The sequence below is a fragment of the Tachypleus tridentatus genome, chromosome 7 (assembly GCF_004210375.1).
Source record: "Tachypleus tridentatus isolate NWPU-2018 chromosome 7, ASM421037v1, whole genome shotgun sequence".
Lineage (NCBI taxonomy): Eukaryota > Metazoa > Arthropoda > Merostomata > Xiphosura > Limulidae > Tachypleus > Tachypleus tridentatus.
The window spans coordinates 147,309,031-147,334,553 of NC_134831.1; the positions used below are offsets into that span (position 1 = coordinate 147,309,031).

Sequence of the window (25,523 nt, forward strand, 5' to 3'; positions counted from 1 at the left end):
TATCTTTGCGATAACTTTTGTTGAGCTTACTACTTCCGAATTTCTGGAAGCCAGGAGGTCTTGAAGCTAGAATAAAAACAGGCCAAAAGAATTGAATTATCCTCGTTGAACACACTGTCAAATCTAGTTTCTATGCTGTGAATTAATACTTTACCAAGGGGTTTAAGAATTATTGTTCAACTCGTCCAATTTGGCTAGACAAAAACGCAAGGTAGGAATCAATAGTCCCATAAGTGCTTTGTTAAGGCCCTGCATGGTCAGGTGATTAAGGCACTCGACTCGTAATCCGAGGGTCGTGGGTCTGAATCCCTGCCACACCAAACATGGTCGCCCTTTCAGCTGTGGGGGCGTTATAATGTGCGATTAATCCCACTATTCGTTGGTAAAAGAGTAGCCCAACAGTTGCTGGTGGGTGGTGATATCTAACAGCATTCCCTCTAGTCTTATACTGCTAAATTAGGGATGGCTAGCACAGATAGCCCTTGTGTGGTTTTGCACGAAATTCATAACAAACAAGCAAGATGTTCACTTTGAATGGCATGATAATATTTATTTGATATGTAGTCTTTGTACTCTTTTTAACATTATTCACATTTCATTGAGATCTACGTTTGAAATTTCTGTAGTAGAGTTATTGATATCAAATTTAGAGAACAATGCTGTCTTGAGTTTTCATGCATTTCTCGATTCTGTTTTTCTTGTAAATAGTAGTCAATTTTCACTTTTATCCACAATATGTTTAGTTTCTTTCTACAACTTAATTATAATCAGAAATTCACTTTAATTCCATATTAAATGTCCTTCTATATCTTGACATACCTGTGGCTACTATTCTGGTAATGTGACCACATAATCTACTATTGTGAAGCTTTGTGTATTTTTGGTGGGGGGGTGGCGTTTTAGGTATATTACCGTTCTATTTAAATAAGAATAGCAACCATAATAAATAAAGAATCGCCAGGAAATGCTGTGTGAAAGTAAATATAAATTATTTGTCTCTGACTGAGTTGAATATTGAAACCAAACACAAAGTAAAAATAAAATAATAGTAATTATTATCAAAGCAACGAGAACAGGATCCTACACGGCACTGTTTTTTAACCATGAGGTAAACCAACTTAAGATCTGAAGACAGTCTACATGTTTTAAACTCAGAAGAAATTCTGCATGTAAATGAGAGAGTGCAATATCTGTCTCAGGATGGATCTACTACCCACATAAATGTTGGTCATTCCATCAGAAAATCAAAGAGGGTTCATCCTTAATGTATTGTCTAATCCACCAATGAAAAAGATCAGTGTCTTCCTTTGCATTATGGGTCAGAATATACAATAATCTTTTTCAGAATACAGTGAATGTGAAGTTAAACGGATTGACCAAGAACAACAAGTAAGCAGGACAAAAGAAATTTGGTTACATTTTATATTTGTTTACTCTGCTCATCATGGGTATCGATACCAGGATTTTAGCGTTGTGAGTCCGCAAACATACTGCTGTGACACTGGTGAGTCACAATTTTTATGATCAACATTATAAGCTAGAATCATATGCATATGGTTATAGCTGTATGTGTAAAAGTATTTGAAACATTTTGGTACACATGAAGCACTCCTTTTTGATGAACTAAAGAAGACTACATATGTTACACACAGTACAGTTGTATATTATTGTAATTTTATTAACTCTTCTTTACTAATAATTTAACAATTTTATGTCAGAAGGAATAGTAAGCCATTTTTTACAATCAATTCAGATTCAAAACAGCCACAGAACTGCTAGTTGATCATGTCTGTGTGTTCGTGCGAAAAGATTATTTTGCCTGAGAACAGAAACTTGCTGTCATATAGACATAGATACGCATATCCAGTAAAGCAGCAACTGCACAGACTTTCCTGAAGCACTATGGCCCCCGAGAAACGGTCATCTTCAATAGAGATGACTCTTAAAAGAAAAGAGGGTATAGAAATAGTTCTTTGGATAGAAAAAAGGTCTTAATATCCTGGGAGTTACCTTGAAACTTCTTTTCACCCCAGAGTTATTCTGTATGAATTTTGTATCATGGAACCCATATAATGCACTTGTCATTTATGAGTGTCTAATGGAGCTCACATTGAAAGGTCTGAAATACAAGAGATACTTGAGGTGTGTTGAGAGTGACTTAACATTTGGTTACATGTTTCAGCAACAGGCTGGTGTGATATACAGTAGATAAAAAAGGCAGGCATGAAATTGAAACCAGAAAGGTATTCAGTAATGTTTACATTGGTGGAACTTCTTGGTTAGAAACTGACTTCAACCCATGACTAAATGAGGCAGCCTCAATTTCTCATGTTTCTGTCGTACTGCCACTGATTATGTTAAATTTCACTAGGATTTGTAGAATCATTATTTCTTATCACTAAACGTTAAATACATTTTAGGTGTACTGAAGCTCTGACCAGTTATTTTAGTTCCTAAAATGTGATTTAATAAAAGCTTCAATGTTAATATACCCAAGAAAGGATTTCCATTCTTGTTGGTTACTAATGATATCTGTATTACAAATTAAGCCCCAGTGTATTAAGTGCAAGATAGCATAGAACGTGTAATCATGTACACTAGTCGGATGGATATGTCTTTCAAACACATGTACTACACAACAACATGTGCTGATTCTCTTTTTAGTGTATAAACTCCACAAAAGAAGCTTTACATGATCTGGTAATATCAAATAAAGAACCCATATCTAGTTTGAATACTACTTTCTGTCTATCTAGGTGAAGTTTGACCATCACAGTCAAGGAATGTGGCATGGAATTGTGAAAACTATAGTGTAGTAGTATCGTTGTGATGTATTGACATTTGCTGCAGTGAAACGTGCAAATATTAATCTTGGCCAGAGGAATTTGGGCTTAAAGGTCTTAATGATGCAGAATGAAAGTCAAATTTAGTGACTCATAGATGGTAGAATAGTAATGAGTGCAGGAAGGTGTGTTGTACTATTCTAGCAACTACAAAGATTTTACAATCAGTGATGACACAAACAATACTCAAAGCTATAATAGAGAAAGTAGTTCAGAACTGAAACAATGAAAAGACTGGAACAAATTAAGTGTTATTCTAACATGTCCAGATTTTCTTACCGTATTTGCATCGAGACATTGAGTAATGATGCAAATACTGTAGAATCTGTGCTGTCCAAGCAAAAAAAAAGAAAGGTCCGGCATGGCCAGGTGGGTTAAGGCATTTGACTCGTAATCCGAGGGTCGTAAGTTCGAATCCCGGTCGCATCAAACATGCTCGCCTCTTCAGCCGTGAGGGCGTTATAATGTAACGGGCAATCCCACTATTCGTTGGTAAAAGAGAAGCCCAAGAGTTGGCGGTGGGTGGTGATGACTCGCTGCCTTCTCTCTAGTCTTACACTGCCAAATTAGGGACGGCTAGCGTAGATAGTCCTCAAGTAGCTTTGCGTGATTGACCGTCACATTATAACGCCCCCACGGATGAAAGGGCCAGCATGTTTGGCGCGACGGGGTTGCGAAACCGCGACCCTCAGATTACGAGTCGCACGCCTTAACACGCTTGGCCATGCCGGGCCATACGGTGGTCTTTTGTCGACCACCACCAGTTTAGATTGTTCAAAAAGAAGATCACTTTCTGCTGTTCTTCTACAACAAAATGATAGAACAATATCGTGATAGTATGGCGATATGTGTTTGTGGCGTACTAAAACGTAATCGCATTTTACTGTTCAATATTTTAAACAGTATGAGTCGATCTGAATGTGTATTAACATATGCAGCAGTGAATAATTTGAATATTAATCCTCACTAACTTAGTTTGGCAGAATTTCTATTTTATAATAATAAAGAAAAAAGAGTGAGAAACGAATTTATCGGCTCATAGATGCCACTCTGGTATTGGAAGTGGAAATATCGAGATATGGCTGGTAGAAGTAGCAAAAACAGAAATTGGTAAAAAGAATAATAAGTCTTGGTTCAGACTATTGAAAACCATCTATGTGAATAATACGCTTTCGTTTGTATATCCGGAACTTTCTTTGCAAATTTTTCGATCAAACGCTACGAATCTTATATGGTTAGAAAGACCTTCGTTCGAATTTGTTTATTTGTTTGCGTTTCAGTTTTGCGCCAAGCTACACAAGGGCTATCTGCACTAGTTGTCCTTAATTAAAAATAAAACTGGAGGGACGGCAGATAGTCATAGCCATCCACCGCCAACTCTTAAGCTACTCTTTTACCAACTAATAGTGAGATTGATTGTCACATTATAATGCCCACACGAATGAATGGGCGAGCACGTTTGGTGTGAAGGGGATTCGAACCTGTGACACTCAACTTACCAGTCGAAGCACCCTTGGCCATGATGGGCTCCTTTTTTCGAGGAGTCCGGATCGCATATTGGCTTTTCCATTCAGAATCACCTTATATGTTTTTCGTTTAGTCAGAATTTTCAATACAACAAGTATGGTACAGGATGGGGCAATGTCGTTGTGAGTACTTTACAATTGGCTTAGATTTCAACTTTAGTTCCTTTTTTTATTTAATATAATATTTAGATACAACAAGAAACCTGCTGGTCTATTGCGGTTGTCACATCCTCTAAACTATCATAATATTTTTTAAATCTTAATGTCAACCCTTATCCTTCATAAAATTATCGAGGTTTCTCTTAAACTCACTTAAATTTACTGCTTCGACAACATCCAAAGGCAACTTTTCAACAATTTATATATTAAAAGTTAACAATAAGTTTAAAATAGCATTGTTTTAATAGATTCCTTAACCAGTTAGTAAAGAAAACCAATTTGAACACTTTCCAAAAAAAAAAACACTATCTCTTTTGTGGTTTGACTATAGGATTTTTCAATTTATATGCCTGAAATTTAAATAACTCATAATTATGACGTCATTAACAGCTAAATTATTAACCTCACTGTAAATTTTCTCACAAATTTCATCAGTATCATTTAGTGGTTTGTAACAAAATTCCACTATGATCCCTTTCCCTTTATATCTGCTGATAGAAACCCAAAGGGATTCACACTCCTTGTTGTTATATTTGATATTCTTAACTTCAACAGTATGTAACTCACTTTTTTACAAAAAAAGCCACTTCCCTGTTTTTAAGTACTCTGTTCCTATTAAATAATCTATAATCATATATTTCAGAGAAAGTTATGTCATCAAAATCATCTACATTTAACCATGTTTCACTTGTTCCTAACATATCAAACTCATTCATTCCTTCCAGTTCTCTGAGTCATTTATTTTATTTTTTATATTTTCTAGCATTTCAACAACAAAAATTAACCCTATATTCAGAACTACTCTTTACTTATTTCATGTGCTAAACTTTATACCTTAGTTTTTCATTTAGTCTATCGATGCCCTAACCACTGTCTATTCCAAGTTCAAATCTTCCTTTACAGCTGATGTAGTATCTTAATCAAACAAGTCTGACCCTACCCTATTTCAAAGTAAACCATACATTCAAACACGTTCCCTTTTTCCATTGAACTGCTCGCTTAAATCCAGCCAGAATATATATATTCATCCTTACATATTAACCCAAGATTAAAATTTAATATTGGTGACTTACATTAATTTATCTCTATAATTAATTATCAGCAGTATCTCTGACACAATAAAATTATGACGTTTTTGTTTAACTGCCTTTATCAACTCCTCGGTCCCCCGCTAGTACAGCGGTAAGCCTACGGATTTACAACGCTAAAATCAGGAGTTCGATTCCCTTCGGTAGATTCAGCAGATAGCCCGGGGTGGCTTTGCTAAATCAAAACACACATCAACTTCTTGGACTTATTAATTGGCTCCTTTGATTTATTTTTCCCTACATCATTAGCCCCTATGTGTTGTAATGGATTTAATATATTTATTTTAATACTTGTGTTTGTTTCAGTTTGATACATATTTAGAAATGTATGTATGTAACTTGTATTGTTAAATGTGTATTGAGAACGTCTTACTTATTCTCTAAATTTATAGAAGATTCTCGAGCGTAAAAATCAACAATGTACGTTGTGTGTATGTTAAATACCAGTATTATTGCCTTGGCTGAAATATCTAGAAAATCTCCCTTGAAGCTTATAAAAGGTAACCAACACAACGTGAAGAGACAGCTTAATATCGTTGGTTTACTACAGTTAGTATAATATAAACCTCGGAATCTACAATTGTGATATACACTTTTGAATCGGAAAACTACAGATATTTGACCAGGAACGTTTATACATTTATAATATTACAAACCTCTCAACTTCAGCGAACTAATTTCGGACGTTAACATTTCTACGAGAACATTAGATATCTTCTTCGGTGAAAAGCGAGCTTGTAAACCATATGAAACCAGTGAAGAACAAGGTTAATCTTCCCGTCAAGAGAAGTGTACCTACGTATCAACATCGAATTAATTTGCTCTCGGCGAACCATTAATAACAGATTTAGTTCCAAACGGAATATAAGACCCAGTATTCCATGATGACGAGAAAACCCACTTGTAGAGAAAATTATATATGTAAAATCGGCTAGTAAGGATAGAGAAAGCATTATGTAGAGGAGCGAACAACGTACAGCTTACCACTACAAGAAGCCTAATCTGATGGCCTAGATTTTTCATTTAGCCCTTGATCAGAGTTACTGATGAGGGGAGGAATTTAAAAAGAACAACAACAGTACAACTCAGTGAAATTGATGAATCTATTGCTAGATTGGGCTTGATATTTATTGTCAATTTGATCACAGTGTTAATTTGTTTACTTTAAATATTCACACAAGCTTGCTTAAAGACCATCTGAACATCAAATTATTAACTGATAAACTAAAGAGAAGGCAAACACCTACTGCCAACTTTGAAACTACTCTAGATGATTGTTTGTTTTCTTACAGCAAACCCACATCGGGCTATCTGGTGAGTCCACCGAGGTGAATCGAAACCATGATTTAGCATTGTAAATCCATAGACTTACCCCTGTACCAGCGGGAGAGACTCTGAATAAATAGAAGGATTTTACGAACACTCTTATAAGACATTCATGGTTCTAAAATGTGGAGTATGATTTTACAACACGACGTGAATCACGGACCTCTTGAGTTTTGTTTTATAACCAATAGACTTTGTCTATTTCACTTCACATTGATTCTGTGCAAGATTACATTATATAAGACATCACTCTTCGTATTTCATAACTTTTTTACTTACGTGTGATTTCTTCATATGAATTATTGTACCTGGATTTGCCGCTCAGTGCTGTAAAAATGTGCTCTATACTTTATTGAACATGAGTTCATTTTTTGGGTATAATCTCAATATTTGATTAAAGTAGCTCAGGAATTAGTGTACGTGTTTTCATTCTAGTCTATTATTTTAAAATTTAGGATTATGTGGTGCAAATAGCTCTTATGCAACTTTATGTGAACATTAAAAACAAGTAAACAGAAAATGGCATGAAGGAACTTTAGGTCGTAAGTCTCAATTAACTCACGTATTTCTTTCTGTGTAGCCTTTCTAAGAACTCAGAAACTCATTTGACACAGATTTGAACGAAATGGTTTTGAATGATTAAGATTATAACGGTAGAAAAATGGTTGAAATCTGTATAATTTAAGGATTATGGGTTACCAAACCAGAAAGTTGGTCGGATTTTAAAATTGGGATAAACACTCAATTTCTCTTTTGGCACTCTTGCGTTATTGCCTGGGTATCACCTTGATGTCATTAACCATAGTTGTTAATTTATGTACATTCAGAACGATTAGAAATCGATCAATTTGAGAAAATAATTACTTTTGAAGTAATTATACACGGTGGGTTTGAAGAAAGAATTTTTATTTAATTCGTTCAATAATGAATGTGCATTATATTCCGCGCATTACTTTCTGAGAAAAGTAACCGGTACCAACAAAGAGTTGTTGTTTTGTTGGTTTTGAATTAAGCACAAAGCTACTCAATGGGCTATCTGTGATTTGCCCACCACGTGTATCGAAACCCGGTTTTTAGCGTTGTAAGTCCGCAGACATACCGCTGAGCCACTGGGGGGCCCCAACAAAGAGCTATTTTCAGAGACGGTGAATAATGAGAACAGTGGTTAAATTAAACATATAGAAACAATCTGTGGCCTGTAATGTATTGTTTAAAGTCAGATGTGTCCAAAAGTACGAAGGTATTTAAAATTTTATTTCATTAGATGTGACTTTATACTGGTGAAATATTGTCCAATGTTCATTATTATAGTTTTCGCTGGCTCTATTTTTCACACAAGTCAGACTGCACTGTACTGATACCAAAAGATGCTTGTTTGTTTGTTTTGAATTTCGCGCAAAACTACTCAAGGGCTGTCTGCTCTAGCCGTCCCTAATTTAGTAGTGTAAGACTAGAGGGAAGGCATCTAGCCATCGCCACCCACCGCCAACTCTTGGGCTACTCTTTTACCAACGAATAGTGGGATTGATGCCCCCACAGCTGAAAGGACGAGCATGTTTGGTACGACCGGGATTCGAATCCGCGGCCCTAGGATTACAAGTTGAATGCCTTAACTCACCTGGCCATGCCGGGCCCCAATAGATGCTGTAGAACACTCTTCCAAGCTTCGTTGTCCTGCATCTTTATATATCAATGATTGTGGTGTATTATTACGTTTTATAGTTATTCATATGAGATGGATTTGATACGGTAGGTCTTACTCTTCAGATACGGAGAGAAAAAGACATTTGCTCTTTCCTTGCCTTATCGTGGACGCCCTGTATGTTATATATCATTCTTGAAATGGAAAGTTTTCAGTTCTGTTTTCAAATAAACACATTAAATCAATTGTTAAAGCAATAATATTGATATTTAATTTATAAAACTATTGAAATGAACATATTATAAATGCAAAGTAGTAAAAAACACTACTGTCTAAAAGTATAGGCAATAAAAATTATACCATACTTTATGCTTTGTTAGAAAAAAAACAAAAGAAGACGGACAAGGCTATTACTACATCTTTTCTGTCAGTTATTGTAACTTATATTTAAATTGTATGTGATACGCGTGTTACTCTTAGTTATGATAAATAAGTTTCTTTCCAGGTGGCTTATGTCAGGTGATCGATAACAAAAAGGGAGCAAGGAGATCATGGACAAAAACGAACCAGATGAATCGGCTCCTTTGTTACAAAATGAACATGCCAGTTCTGCATTTTCTTACAGTGGGGTTGCCGAAGACTCAGGTCAGTTGCTATTCAACATAAAGTGAAATTTATTTGCAGATTAATAATAAAGTTAATTAATGAATATTACTGATCATACTAACCACTGCTGTTGCTTGCTCTTGGGTACAACTGGTAGCGCTAGTAGTGCTACTACTAGTAGTTAATCATGAATTTATGTAACAACAAACGGATCGTTTAGTCGCTGAAATACAAGGCTGCATGCTGCATACCATCTCTGAGAAAAATAAAGAATCAAACTTTTATTTCTAGGGAAGTTTCTGACTTCTCTCAATCTCATGCACTATGATACAATTCCTTAACTTCTGTTGTAAAATATAAGTGCTGGTCTCAGCTATTGCTATTTTGCTAATAGAAGCTCATTATGTTAGCCTTATCTTTTGAAAAATAAATAAATAAATCTTAAACTAGAAAGTCTATAACCTGCCTTATCCAAATATTAGCTTTATCCTTTCATTCTCTTATGTTCAGAACATAGCATAAAGAAAGTTGGAGGCCTTTATCCATCAATTATCTTGTAAACTTCAATATGATCACCTCTTGCCATTCTTCTTTCAAAATAACCTAAGACACCTTAATTTACTACTGTAAATTGTATGATAATGGTTCCATCCCCAGAAACATCCTTGTATAAGTAGTTTTCCCTTGAATCCTTTCTGATAAGTCATTTTCTTTTAGATAAGATTAAAACTGTACATACAATTTCAAATAAGCCTTATATACCAAATTGTATAGAAAAATATTTTTGTTTTACTTGTAATCAATATTTCTAAGTGTACCCTATAATATTATTACTTTTTACTAGTTCTAGTTGTAGCAACAGGAAAATTCTTAAACGTTTTGAGTGTCTCACCCATGAATAATTGTGATATGTTTATAGTTGCATTATTGAGTTTATTCCAACCTATGTTATTCATAATGTTTGATATAAGTTAAGATAACCAAAATGCACTTACTGTAATTAATATAAATTTCTGTTTGAACAAGCACCTACTTAAAATGAAAATAGAAATCAACTTGGCAAGTAGCATAGCTAACTGAATACACTTTTCTTGTATGTTTATTTATAAAGGTTAGCAATAAACTAAGTAATATCTTGGAAGGTTTAGCCAGCTTAGAGACTTAGGTTAGTCCTAAATACATATATTGAGTTAAAATGCAAAACAATCTGTAATAATAGTATAGTGACAAAATTATATATATTAAATCTTCTAACAAATACTGTTAATGAGAGCTATTATAAACAAATAACAGAATATATTTTAAGTTGGAAAACATACAAGTAATAGCTGTGGGCTTTAAATAATGGCATAGTTTTAATATTTTTTTAATGTAACTTAAGGTCTTTTGTGAAGTGTTTAAGTCCTTTTGTAATATTTAAAATTCTATATATAGCTAGAAATACTTAAGGTTGTAATTTTGTCAGCAAACTTTACTGACATACTAATAAATCCATCAATGTCATTAACATAAAAGAAATCCAATCCTAAAACACTGAATCCTAAAGTGTCTTATAGTAACATGGGACCAATTTGACTGGATTCCATAAATAACAATATCTTGCTTTTTCCCATTCAATTTATTAGTTTTTTTCTAAACTGTTGCTGATGTGATTTTTCTTGCAAGACTTTGATGTGGGCATCTTATTAGAAGTCTTTTTTTAAAAATCTAAGTGCCGTAAGTTCACACTTTGTGCATATTCTAGTCTTCAGGTAACTGGTAACATCCTCAAAACTTTATAAGTAATGCATGATTTCTGACTGGTGAATTTATGTTAATATTTATTAATTATATCATATTTCATTAAATATGTTTTAAACTTTTCTTTTATCTGACTTTAGACACTTTTCTTTCATGAAACTAAGACCAACTGGCATGCAATTTCCAGGATAACTTCTATCACTTCCTTTAAAAACGGTTATAATGCAACTCCAACTCTTGGATACTTGCTCACTCTCTATTGTCGTATCAAAAATTAGAGAGTCTAGCAATACCTGATCTTTGACCTTCTTTGAAAATAGCAGGTACCTTTTTCTAGCCCTGGTGCTGTATCGTTTTCTAATCTTTCAGTCTTGCTATTTACCACAGTGAATGGTATCTACATGGTTAAGGTCAGTCACAATATTTCCTACAGAAGGCTCAGGATCAGGAATATTGCTGCTATTTTCTCTTGTATAAACAGAAGGGAATATTTAAAAATACCTTATCAACATCCTTTAACCCTTTGGCAATGGGTCAAGGCTCAAAGACCGTGCCTTTGCATTTGTTGACTTACATTTAAAATTTTATTGAACTACTATTTTGTGAATATATGTCAACAAGTTTGGAATCAAATTGTAGTTTATAGTTCAAAGTTTAATATTATATACGAGTTGATTTCTTAAAGTAAATATTGCAAGAACACATTTAAATATAGATTTTAGTGAGTCACATGGTATATTCAATGTAGCATTGTTTAAAATTAGGTGTTTTTGTGATGTGAAAATACTAATTCTATAACTTTGTATAAATTAGGAACTCAAATTATTGATATTGACAAGCTAGAACATGGAGTAAGAACTTCGTATCTTTTTATTTTGCTGAGATATAGCGCTATGAAACTTAAGCTGCTTAGACCAAACATTTGTCTTTTCGTGTTATATGTAGTCATTCTAGCATGAAAAAAGTAAGTTTGTATTTATTTCCTAATTTTTGTATGATGGTTATGAGATTAGTTAAGTGACAGACCCTACATATAGTATAGAAAATAACAAAAATACTAAGTCTTACTGAAAACAAATGTTTGAAATATAATTAGGAGGTTTTAGAGATAAATAATATTTGAGATTTTTGGGATAACTAATAGTATTTTTAATCATAACATGAAATCATTTTGCATTCAGACTAGCAATGAAACAGGCTATATTCACAAACAAATCTTTAGTAAAAATATTTTATATTAAAAAAATATATATATTTTTTTGTAGACAACATACTTCTAATCTTTACGAAAGTCTATCAGATTTTATCAAGATAAACTTGCTGTATCAAAAGCTATAATGCAGTACTTAATGTGTGCAAATGTATAGACAAACTCGATACCAAGCCCATTACGTAAGAGTTAATTGCCTTATCTACATTGTAACATTCTTAAAGAAATTAAGAAAATTCTTAAGCAAATTTAACCAAATTCTCAGCTGTATTATAGTTATGTAAATATTCCAACCTCTCTGTTAGTTTAAACCTCATAAACATAAGGCATATATTCTTTATTCTTTTCACATTCATGGTAAGACATGTTTCATTTTCCTATCCTTTCTCTCTTTATGAACATTCATTCAGAAAATGAAAATGTTATGAGATAGTGACAGTCATGTGATTAGTTTTATATTATTTAATGGTTTAAAAATTATAGAAATTATAGTTTGCAAGAAAAGACATTTACTTTTTGTAAAAGCATAATTATTTTGCATATGTTTATGGATACTTGTATAGTAATCAACATTTCAGGTGCAACTCAAGTTACAATCTCACCAATTGGACCAGATGAGCTGCCTCCACCCTACACTCCTTCTCCTCAGAGTGGGGTGCCCATGGTGACCTGCAGAGTGTGCAAATCTATGATTGACATAAGTGGAAAAAAAGAACAACATGTAGTCAAGTGTAACAACTGCAATGAGGCTACAGTAAGTATAAATGTTTTTTTGTTTTTCCAGGATCTTTAAACATTTATGCAATTGTATAATACGTTTCTAAAAACCAGCACATTTGACAACCATACAGTTAAAGAATTTTATTTGAAATATTCTCTTAAAAATATTACTAAGGGTATAAAAGTATTTTGTCAGTGGAATAAAGTATATGAATGCCAGAATTAAACCAATAAAACTTTACATACATATAGGTTATACATAAAATATTTATCACTCATAAGACATGCTTTGAATCAGTTTTGCTTATTTGTTTTGGAGCAGTTTCTCCCAACTTAGGAATTAGTTTGTGATACTGTAATCAGTTTTTTACTTTGTATGTATGTGTGTAATTTTACTGTCACAAAGTGGACTGTTTTAAAAAATATATCAAGCTAATTAGAAATGGTATTAGAAAATCTAATCGAAAACATTTGAGGTACAGAAGCGCGTCGACCAAAAAAGGATTCAGCATGTGACTTAAAGGAATTATATTAAAATTGATGACCAAACCACACTTATAGCATTGATAAAATTTCATAGCAAATATTCATTCTTTATTATTTTATTTCACCCACCATCATGCTCAAAGTTGAACAAAAAGTAAAACCTGGCTAATTAATGAATGGATATTTGTTGTAAAATATTTATCAGTGTTACAAGTGTAGCTCCAAATATGGTCACCAGTTTTGATTTTATTCCTTTAAATCGAAAACTGAATCCTTTTTTGACTGCTCTTATTTTTCACACCTAAGATGTTTCTGATTAGCTACCATGACTTCTTGTCAATTCACACCACACAAAATAAGAAAGGGAAACTCTAAAGTAACTAGCATTAACTTTAGAATTGCATCTGTATTATTTAAACAGATCTTTACATAACCAACTAGATTATTTAAAATATATATTGGTAGTTTTCCTCTAAAACAGTGTTAATAGCTAGCTTTCTTTATTCTAATACCATGGAATTTATATTAACAGTTTCTTGTAATTTGTCCCCATGCAATCAGTACAAATGGATCAAGCATCATTTTGTATGCCAATTGCTCAAGTAATGTCAAGTAACAGTAAAGATTCTTTAATTAAGATAATTTTATAAAATTTAGTAAATTTATCTTTAAAAGTTAGCAGTGAATAATAACTGTAAATCCCATTTATCTTTTGAAACCTTGAGCTAGAAGCTGCTAAATTTGTTTGCGTGTCCTAACCAATACCTATGTATTTGCATGTTCTTTCACCATACAGTTTTGCTGCTTGAAATTGGCAATCTTTAATCCAAATGATAAAAAAACTAAATTGTTCACTTTTGGGTGAAGCTGGAGTGAAAATATCAGAACGATAACTTGTGTGATCTTTTGTGTATGTGTGCTAAAATTTTTTTTCAATTTGAGTGTTTTTTGTTGTATAACTTTGGTTTATATGAGACTTGTAATGTGTTATACAAGACTAAATGTGACTTCAAATTGTATGCTGCAAAGATATATTAGTGTACCAAGTTTGAAAAAAACAAATCTATAAAATTTGTTGTTTTTTTCCATAAAATAAAGTTTGTGTACTTTTGGTGCAAAATGAAAGAGAAAGAAAATTTAAATTGGGGATATCTCAATTGTTTCTTAATGGATTGCCTTACAATTTGGTAAATGAAGTAAGCATCCAATATAGCACATCCACTGAAAATGTATGATAGTTTGGACTACCACTGTTTGAACTAAAGATGGTGGAAAATGAATATAAACTCTTACATCTGTTAATACTGTACAATATGTCCTGCAGGTTGTTTTTTAGATTGTAATACACTACTGTATGTCTTGATATGGTAGTTATAAGAAAATCTTCAATGTTGTAGTATGGGTAATGTTATTGAATAGAGCTCCAATTGTCTTCTCAGATAATTATAAAATTACATTGCTTGGATCTTCATTGTGAGCAGTTGGTATCAAAATAAGAGGAATAAAAATGTATCTTAGAACAGCTGGTATGGGTATTAACACTTACTGATAAGCAGAGAATAACAGTATTAATACTCTTATCAGCCATTCCAAGATACATTTCTATTTCAAGTGGGTTTCTTGTCATCAAGAAGAGAGGAATGAGTAAAATTATGTAAACAGTTTCTTCATAGAAAAGGAAAACCTGCCAACTTGATAGATACTGAAAAACAACAACATTGAATCTAAAGTGTTAGTTGGAAAACCAACTAGTTAACTAAGTGTAGAACCTGACAGTTTTGATTAACAGAGCAATTGATTTTGGTGCACTATAAAAAGAACTTGTGATATGTATGTGAAAGAAGGAAATTATATAAAAAAACAACTTAGTTTCCAAAATGTAAATAAATAGGGAAGTTAGAAATAGAGTAACTGAAAAAAAACTATTAGCAGTTATACTAATTCAAGTGCTCAGACTGCTTACCATTTACAATTGATACATTTTCAAATGATGTTGGAAGCATTCTTATGTTATCGAATGGTGACGTAATAATCTAACTTTTCCATTGTTTGAAATTTCATTGTGCCTGAGAAAAAAATATTTTGAAATATTCTGAAAAAACAAATGCAGTAAGAGCATGGCTATAGTTACTCTTGGTCACTTTCATATATGGTTATTCAACTAAATTGAATTGAACAGTGAAGCTGCAGCTGTAATACAAAGGACACCTTACAGTTTCTTGTGAGGGCTTGATCTGAATAGTTTCTAAAATGAAAGGTATGCAGGGAGATGACATTGTAATAATCAGTACAACATTATTTGTTTACAGCACTTTTCAATTTTGGCTTCAGTTGAGAACACCTTTTACTATAAAGTCATATGTATCTTCTTTCAGGAGTTGAGGATAACATGTTACAGAATTATGTTAATGCATATAAATAGAAATTTTTATATCTTCAGTAATTGGAAGTGGCATGTAAAATGCAAATATTATGGGTTTTTTTCCCCACTGTTGTATAAAAATGAATTGGAAGAGTTAATTTACATGTTATCTTTCACTGTGATTGTCTCTCATCCAATCAACTGAACATAAAGCTTACTGCTCATAAAAAAAAAAAAGTGTGGGTAATTGTATTATTGTGAATGCAATTTTAATTTCTTGCTCATAAATATCATATTGTGATGAGCAGAAATCAAAGTTTCAGCAGATGAAGGCATATTGAGAAAAAATTATTTCATGTTGATAATAGAAGCAGTTTTGGGGGTGAGGGGCAAACGTTTCAAAAGTGATGTTAAATAACTAAGGTTATGCTGTTTGCATGCTGCACATTAATCCAGTAGATATACAGTAATATGCAAGTGTTAGGACAAAGGAGTATTTTAGTATTCTTTCCATTTCAAGAAGCAAATTCTTCTATGCTATTAGAAAATGTAAATTACAACATTGTGGTAATGCTTTACTGATCCCTGTTGACAACTGAATGAGCCAAGATGAGAACACTTAACATTCTTTAGAATTCCCACATACTTGCACCAAGCCAAGGACATATCATAAAGATTCTGCTTGAATGAACATACTGGTTAAATTTAGGGCCTGAAATAACTGTCTTGGTACACCATGCAGTGTCTTAACTCTATAAAGAAACTAGCAAAGATTTAGCAGGATTTCAGGAGAAATTTAAGCACGTGCATCAGCTAACAATGACTTTCAGTAAGTTAGAAAGAGTACTATTAGACAAAAGGTAGTGAAGTTAGTTATAATGAAGCTATTCTGTTGAGCAACAAGTTTTAGTCTTTGGTGGACCTGGCATGGCCAAGTGGTTAGGGTGCTCGACTTGTAATCTGAGGGTCACTGGTTTAAATTCCTGTCTCACCAAACATGTTTGTCCTTTCAGCTGTGGGGGTATTATAAAGGGATGGTCATTCATTGGTAAAAGAACAGCTCAAGAGCTTGCAGTGGGTGATGATGACTGACTGCCTTCCTTCTAGTCTCATGCTGCTAAGTTGTGGATGATTAGTGCAGATAACTTTCATGTAGCTTTGAGCAAAATCCAAACAAAAACAAACAACCCTTGGCTTCTGCAGATGAGGAACTACTGGATGGTAAGAAAACAAAAGATTCAGAGAAAGATGTGAATAAGGAAGTTACAAGTTATGGGTTATTTCTTGACAGAACGTGTGGATAAGGTAGACTGTGAGGTAAATGGGGAGAAAAGAATCTGATTATGCTACCCAGAGCCACAGGATATAACTGACAAAGCAGGAAATATAATAAAGGGGACTTGCAGAGATGCAATTTTAATGGTGCATGTAGGTGCTAATGATATAGGGAAAGGTATGTCAGAGAAATTAATTAATAAATACAAGGGGTTGATAAAGATATTTAAATAAAAGGCCATAACTTAATTTTGTTGTGGATACTACCCAGAATTAAATGTGGGGATGAAGTTAGAAGTATGTAACTTGGGCTAAATGGTATGTTTAGGTTAGTATGCAAGAATAAGCAGATAGACTGGTTGGACTAATAGGATCATTTCAGTGGAAGAAAGCAGCTTTTAGGAATGGAAGGTTTACATTTAAATAGGGTAAGAATCGTCTTATTTACTAAGGCTGTTAACTGGTGTGAAAGAAAGTTTAAACTAGGACTAGCCAGTGGTGAGGGCCAGCATTAATTAAATACAATAAGAATAAGAAGCAGAAAAAAGTTCAGCATAGAAAATGAAAATAGACATAGTCATAAGGATAGGCTTAATTGTTCCTATTATAATGCTGAACTATGTAGTCATAAGGATAGGTTTGTCATAAGGATTGTTCCTATTATAATGCTGAAGTGTAAGAAATAAATGACTTGGTAGGAATGGAGGGCTTTGATGTAATTGGGAGTAACTGAAACATGATTGATTTTGATGACAAAAGTTTCTTTGCAATATAAAAAGAAGAGTTAGGGGAGATCTTATAGAGATGTTAATATTCTAAAGGGAGTAGATAGTGTTGGTGCATCATTATTTTTTCATGTTTTTTAATAGTGAGAATAGTAGGATTAGGGAACAAGTATGAATTTTACAGAGTAAGAGTCATCTTTGACAAGGATAGTATTATTTTTCTAACAGGGTGGTTGACCTTTGGAATGTGTTGCCTTCAGAGCTTGTGGAAGCAGTATATTTATGAGTTTAATAAAATGCTTGATAAGTATATAAAAGATAAGGGCTAGTTTTAAGTTTTTTTTTTATTTGAGGTTAGAGTATGGAACAGCCAAGATGTCCCAAAACATTGTTATACAGTACCAGTATATGCTAAAATAAATCAATTTAATATCACTACAAAAATGAACCTTAGTTAAAAAAAACAAAAAAAAACACTTGTGAAGTTTTGTCATGTCACAGTCCAAAAACAGAGAATTATCAGGAGAGCAGAAAGTTTACATACAGCTGTATGTGATGCTGGTTGGACTTTCTGGCAAATTGGTCAAGTTATATAGACTTGAAATGCTTCCCAAACAGCATTAAGTACACCCTAGATCTTCAGACGAAGACAAGTAAATTTGAAAATAGGAAAGGAAAAAGTAGAATGCCTTAATTCAATATTGATGTTAAGTATCTTCATTTATGCAGCCTTTGGGATAGAAGGAAGACTGCCACTGAACTTAAACATAATGTATATAGTTATGTACCAAATGATAGAAAAGTATCCAGATTTACAATGTCATAAAAGACTTGACAAGAAAGGAATATTTGGCTGTGTGACAGTTGAATAAAACCTTAAATAAAATCTTTCCTTTGATCTCCAAATATTGTTAAGAGACTGAAAATTGCAAAAAAAAGAACAAAACTGGACTTTTGAAGATTGGAAAACAGTGTTATGGAGGAATGAGTATAGATTGACATATTTGATTCAAAGCATAGATTGTACATCTAGTGTAAGAAAATGTCAAAGATACTTACCTCCTTGTATAGTACTTGCCATAAAGCATTGGGAGGCAGTGTGATGGTTTGGTGGCATTTTTCTTTGAGGTCACAGGAGATATTTGCAAAAGAGATGGAATAACAGACCAGCACATGTACCATCAGGTACTGATCCATCATTGTATATCTAGTGGTTTGCATATTATTGGTAAAGGATTGTGCTACTAAACACTCATCCAACTTGTGCAGAAATTACTTGAATAAGAAAAAATGCTGGAATCATTCAAATGATGCAATGGCCCCAATCAGAACCTAGTTGAGTAGTTCTGGGATTTGATAGATCAAAAATTTGACAAATCTAAAGTTGCATCAAAAGACACTTTATGGTAGTGTGTTAGAGACACTTAGAGTAAAATCCCAAAGGACACGCATGTTGCAACAGTGTCAGAAAGACTCTGTAGTTATTAGAGCAAAAGGGGGCACACAAAATATTAACTGTTTGTTAAACTCAAGCACTTCCACCGAGTTTCTGTTATACTAAATATGAAGATTAATAACATTTTGATGTTTCGTCTTTAATTTACATTCTATTGTTCTTTGAAAGTAGCCTGAAATTTAATTTTTGACTGTCATAACACTTTTGCACATTACTGTATTGTTAATGATATAACTATAAATACATGTGATGTTACTGCCAAAACAGTTTGTATGTAAACATATGTATAATTTAGGTGTAGCTTGTCAAAAAACATTGCTTAGCCAAAAGGATAAAATGAGCATTATACTTCAAAAAGCTTGAGGTTTCACCTTACAACAAGACTGATTCTAAGCATGTAGAAAATGGTGTGAAGTGTTATTCAGAAAACAAATTTTAAAATATGTAATTCTAGCAAACATGGGTTGATTTGAATTAATTCATGATTATTTATTATTAAGGTTGTATTCTTATTTGAAAATGAGAAGGCCAAGTGGCAATCAAATAACTTGGCTGGATTGTGAGAGTAATACAAGATTTGGAGCAGGAATTCAGTCTTATGCTGATAAATTTATGGTAGCATAAAAACAAACTATTCTTGTTGAAGGAAGTGCATAATACTATCTTGTATTTGTTTTAATGTTAAATTGACCATTTACATGCAATCACTTATTGTATATAACTCCTGTATAAATCACCAGTGCATCTTCATGATAAACTCCAGTATCATAGAAATTAGGCAAATGGTGGTATTTGCTAACTGGTTAATTGACAAGCTTATCAACTAGGTTAACTGATAACTATTACATGCCCTCTATAACCCTCTCTTTCTCACCTTGTATTAAAAAACAAAACAAAACTGACCTTTGTGGCTTTTGCAATCATCATTTCTGATACAGTACCTTCACTAACAGATGTAGCTGTTCTCATTCAGTGCTGCCCTCTAAGCATTTTTGCAAGGCACAAGCTTTGAACTCTGTCATATCTCATAATGAATGTGGTTCAAATGCATTTCAGATGTAAATCATAATACTACAATTGTCCACCAATAGGAGTGTGATGCATCTGACTATCTATATTTGATTCTACCAAACTATCACTTTTTGTTTGCCAGTGTTTGTGTCAAAGATGTTTTTCATTGTGCTTTTCAATTGTTTCTTTTTTTAAATTAAAAAAAAAATTAATGTTGATTGACCTGATTTGTAATTTTTTCTGAAGTGGAATTATTTTCATTTTTCAAAGTTTTCAAATATAAGGATAAATTTTTCCTAGTTTTTTTCATTTATTTAGTTTTAAATTGCTATGTTTGGTTACTCATCTTTAATGATGAATCCTGAAGTCCAAGTTACCATTTCAGAGGTAATACCATCTACCAGCATACGTGCACAGGAAACAGGTGGGGGAAATCAACTATGAGTTGTCTGTTCTCGTTTTACAAGAGATTGATCATTATATGAGTCAACCTTCTCCTGATGTTGTTCAATTTCTTTCTGAACATGCAAAAGTTCAGGAAGACAAGGAATTTGACAGTTTGTTTCTTCTACCTTATTTTACTGTCTTCCTCTGCCTGTACTGCAGAATCAGCTGGGCCTAATACAGCTTTTTTGAACATCATTTTTCAGGTGTTCTGTTTTATAAGTTTTTCCAATTTTCTTCCTTCATTGCTACAAGATACTCCCTCCTCTCAGTATTTTGTGTTCCCGTCTTTCCTAGATATTTTTGTATCTTGGATGTGTGAGTCTACTAGTATTCTTCCTTCTCTACAGGCTTTGGATCAGTTTGATTTAGCCTACTATCATGCTGAATTTCCATTCCTTGGTCCTAAACAGTTGGAATTACTTTGCCTCTATGAAGGGTAAGCCATGTTCGTCCTGTTTATTTGTCCAAAACCCAGTTTTCTACCTTTGTCTTACCGCTATCGATTCTCCTGTAGTACTTGTCTACTATCCACTTCCTTTCTGAGGCATTTGACTAACTTAGAAATAAGAAAGTGAAAGGAGTGTTTAGAGAAACAGTAAAAATAAATTAGCATTTCCTGGAAAATTGTATATGTATGACTCGTTTGATTACAGCACCACTCCCAGTTTACCTCTGAAGAAGAATGGTCCACTTTTCAAAGGTGCTTGAGTTATAGGGTTTTTATCTCATTAGCCAGATCTGGTAGAGGGTGCTGCTAGCCAGTTGTTTTTACTCGTCAGCAGTTTAGCATTGGTGACAACTACCTTTGATAGCTTTGCAATGAAAAAGATGAGGTGAGCAAGTTTATTGGCAGTGAGAACTGAGATTGAGACTCCCCCCCCTTTCCCCAAATCATGTATGCACAGCTCAAAGATTTTGCTTAAAAATATATTCTATAATGAGTGGAAAATATCATGCAAAATTTAAGATTTAATTTAAGACAAAAAAAAAATCAAATTAAAAAAAAAACACTGTCTTGAACTCTCACAAAATATACTTTTTAGGTCGCTTTATCCGTGCTGTCCTGGATAGTCACGTGACTGCAAAACATTCATGGCGATCTGACCATTGCGTCTGATAGTAAAAAACGGGAAAGTCTCACGATCTATTTCAGTTTGGCTTCACGAGCAAAACTAATGAATCAGAAGACAACACTATGGAACCCTGAGTGAAAAACCCCAAGCTTGTTTACCCAAGCCCAAGTGTTAAAGCAAAAACTGTGACCACTAGTACTGGCACTAAGCCTACTCATTGTTTCCAGGATAAATGGAAGAGAGGCCGACCATGGCTGGAGTATAATAATGCTACCGGACTGATGATTTGCTCAATTTGTCAGGAATATGACCAAAGTAGTGGAAGGCAGAAGAACACCTTCATAACAGGATCTTCCAACCTGGGAGGAAATGCTGTTAAGGAGAATGAAAACAGTTACACCCACAGTCTAAGTTGTCAAGCTAAGACAGCAAAAGAAACACCTGATTTAACTCCCATGATGAAAGAATTGAGCAAACTTGACCAGACTGAGAAAGATTGTTTGCTTGTACTGTTCAGGACTGCCCTTTATATGGCTTTGAATGCCAAACCATTCAGTGATTTTCAAGAGCTTCTGTTGCTGCAGGAGCACAACTTTGGTATGAACTTAACAGAACATTATGCCAATGACAAACAAGCAGTTATCTTTACGAAGAATATTGCAGAAACAATTAGAATTAAGGTCAGATCTTGTCTGCACACCTCATTATTCTTTGGCATTATAACTGACGGCTCAACAGACACTGCCAACATTGAGCAGGAGATAGTCTATGTAAGATACCTGGACAGTGACTGTTACCCAGTAACCCACTTCCTGTGTCTGCAGTCAGTTGAGAAGGCTGATTCTGAACACTTTCTACAGACACTTAGTTGAGGTATAGGTTTCTTAATTACCTGGGATGAGAATTTTCTGGATTCATCCTGAATTCCTAATTAAGAAAAATTAAAATGGACAATATTTCATGTACATTTGTGTTTTAATTCAGGTTTACATATTCATTCCATTATTAATATACATCAGTGAAAACTCAAGCATTTTTCAATTGATTTAAACCAAGAAGAACCATGTATTAACCACTGACAGAATTGGAGCTTAACCTAGCACAACTAGCGTAATAAATAATGGAGCAATTGAATTTTCCAAAGTACAAACTTACATTTTTTTTTACAGAAACTAACTAATATTGGGTACTAATTTTTTGTACTTGCAGCATTGTTCGTATATGGCAAGTTTTCTGACTGGCTTGAATCAATTGTATGTCTGACAGGTGATGGGGAAGCTGTTAATTTTGGCACAAATAAAGGACTTGTCAACAGATTGAAGGTGCAAAAACCTTATTTGATAGGGATCCACTGTATTAGTCACAGATTGGAACTTGCAATTAAGAAGACCATCAAGGACATCCCTTACCTGGATAGTATCCAAACCGTTTTAGAAAACCTATGGAAGTTTTACAACAATTTGCCACAGAACTGGGCTGGCCTCAAAGAAGCTGGTAAAGCCAACAAAAGGGACATGAACCCAGTGGGTGGCCTACAAAGAATGCATTCTGGAATCAGTTTTATCATAACTGGCTAGCTTTAGCAGAGCATTTGTATCAAGTAAAGCTGCATGACAAAGGGAAACGTGGACAGAAAGCTGTAGGATTGTTCAGTACTTTGACAAGCCTTAAATTCATCCTGTACATGGACATACTCTTAGCAGTTCTGCATGTTTTGACATCTCTTAGTCTTAAAATGCAAGTCAGTTCTGCTACTGTGATCATTGTTTCTGAAAAACTCACTGTTTGCAAAGAGAAGCTGGGCAATCTGAATCATGTTGAGAGATCCCAGAAAATTGTTAAAGAGCTCACAACATGTGAACAAACTGGCAAGTGGTTACTTAGAGGAAAGGTACAACATGTGAACAAACTGGTAAGTGGTTAAATAGAGGAAAGGTGATTGCTATTAGTGGTCAGACAAGAGCCATAGGCTCAAAAAGTGCCACAAAAGAGACCGTTGCTCAATTGATGGATGAAGAAACTTCCATCTTCATAAGTAAAAAGACAGTAAAAAACCAGACGATTTGTGGGGCCACATGGAACTCGCACATGTAGAGACTAGAGATACTGAGTCTACATCAGCTGATGTCTTAGTGCTGGATGACTAAATCTACCAGTTTGATTGATGTCATTTTTAATGGATACAAGGCTTGTTGCCACTTGCTTAGAAATAATGTTTCAGTGCCATAAATAAAAATGATTGTTTTATATAATAATTGTCTCTACTTGATTTCTTGTTTTCGGTCCAGTGACAATTTTGAGGTGTCCTGCTAAAATTTCAACTATCCAGCAAGTTTTACTGTCTAGCAGGACATGTGTCCTGCTGAAAATTTAGAATATTTCTACCCCTGATTTTGATTATTTGTAATAATCAAATTCAATAAATAATTGGAATTCCTATTTTTTTATTGGTTGAATATTTTTGTAACAACAATTTCAGTGAATCAATTAGCTTATGAGGTACTAATTAATGCAATTAGTGCTTATAAGTAATTATGTTGATTAATCAATTAAAGTACCCAACTGTAATGTATAAAACATCCACACATTTTTTCTTTTCTGAGATGATGGTCAAATGCTACTTCATGTAGTAAAATACTAAAGTTACCTAGTCAGTAAAAGGTGCATGATTTATTTGAAATGTAGAGAATTATTACTAGTTACAATATGGCTCACAGTGCCATTACTGCAGTAAATAATTTTTGATGTGTGGTTTCTGTTGGTTTGCAGTGTGTTGTAAGTACATTAAATACATTTTATGTCAGGGAAATTAAAAGCAATAAGATGTAAATATAGGGTTTGATAGTTTGACAAAAAATAAATACCTGTAAAGTAAAAACATATTTCAAAGTTACAAGTGTTAGGTTGTCAAAAGGCCATTAAAGCCATCAATGTTCACTTCACCATCCTAAAAAATAACAAAAAAAACAACACAAAACATCAAGCCCAGTAAGATATCAAAACAAAAACAAAGTAATTGTCAAACAACAAGATAATAAAAGTTGACAAAATGTTTTATAATAAAATATTTATCATGCTTAAATTCAATAATTTCAGCCAATTAAGAATGCTCCACCAGGAAAGAAGTATGTGCGGTGTCCTTGTAACTGTTTGTTGATATGTAAAGCTACTTCCCAGAGAATTGCGTGCCCTCGACAAAATTGGTATGTATATTATGAAGAGGTTATGGATTATTCAGGAATAAGTTAAGCTGCATGTACAAATAAAGTTGAAATGTCATGTATGTGTGTATGTACATATATGAAAAAATAAGAAAAAGATAGATTAATTACCTAGTTTAACTTTTGATATAAGAAACTTTTATAGCCAATATATATACATTTTCTTTTTTAACATTTCCATATTTTAGATCAATTTTGCTTTTATTGGACTGATATCTTAAGAAGGAAGTAACAAAAATGTGTTTCAAACACCTTCAACTATGTGGTTTATTTGATCAAATGGGTGTGAATTATCTAATTTGAAAGAAATTTGTAATGCAAGTCACACAGTTTGCAATAAAGCTGTTTGTATTAGCAATTTCACATAAAAACACAGGAATGTATTCTTAAACATAACTAATGGAGTAAGTTTTAGTGTAAACTAGTGAAGTACAACTTGAATTGTTTAGTTGCTGTTTGGACATGCTTGAACTAATTTTAACTTCTAATCAAGATAAATAAATTACACTGTTTAGAATGAAAACTTAATAATAAATGTACTAATTCAGTATACTGTTTTTAACATTTTCCTATGATTACAATGTATTCTTTCATCATTTGGGTACCC

The 25,523-nt window shown here is 33.4% G+C and overlaps 1 protein-coding gene across 1 annotated transcript in view; it reads left to right on the plus strand.

The window, feature by feature from the left end:
* The first annotated feature begins 9,073 nt into the window (after positions 1 to 9,073).
* Positions 9,074 to 25,523, plus strand: part of LOC143256856 (type 1 phosphatidylinositol 4,5-bisphosphate 4-phosphatase-like) — a 29,560-nt gene continuing 13,110 nt past the window's right edge. Inside the window, exons 1-3 of the mRNA XM_076514639.1 lie at positions 9,074 to 9,229; positions 12,719 to 12,894; positions 24,792 to 24,898. Coding sequence (XP_076370754.1) covers positions 9,136 to 9,229; positions 12,719 to 12,894; positions 24,792 to 24,898 — 377 coding nt within the window. The 5' untranslated portion in view covers positions 9,074 to 9,135. The remainder of the gene's footprint in view (positions 9,230 to 12,718; positions 12,895 to 24,791; positions 24,899 to 25,523) is intronic.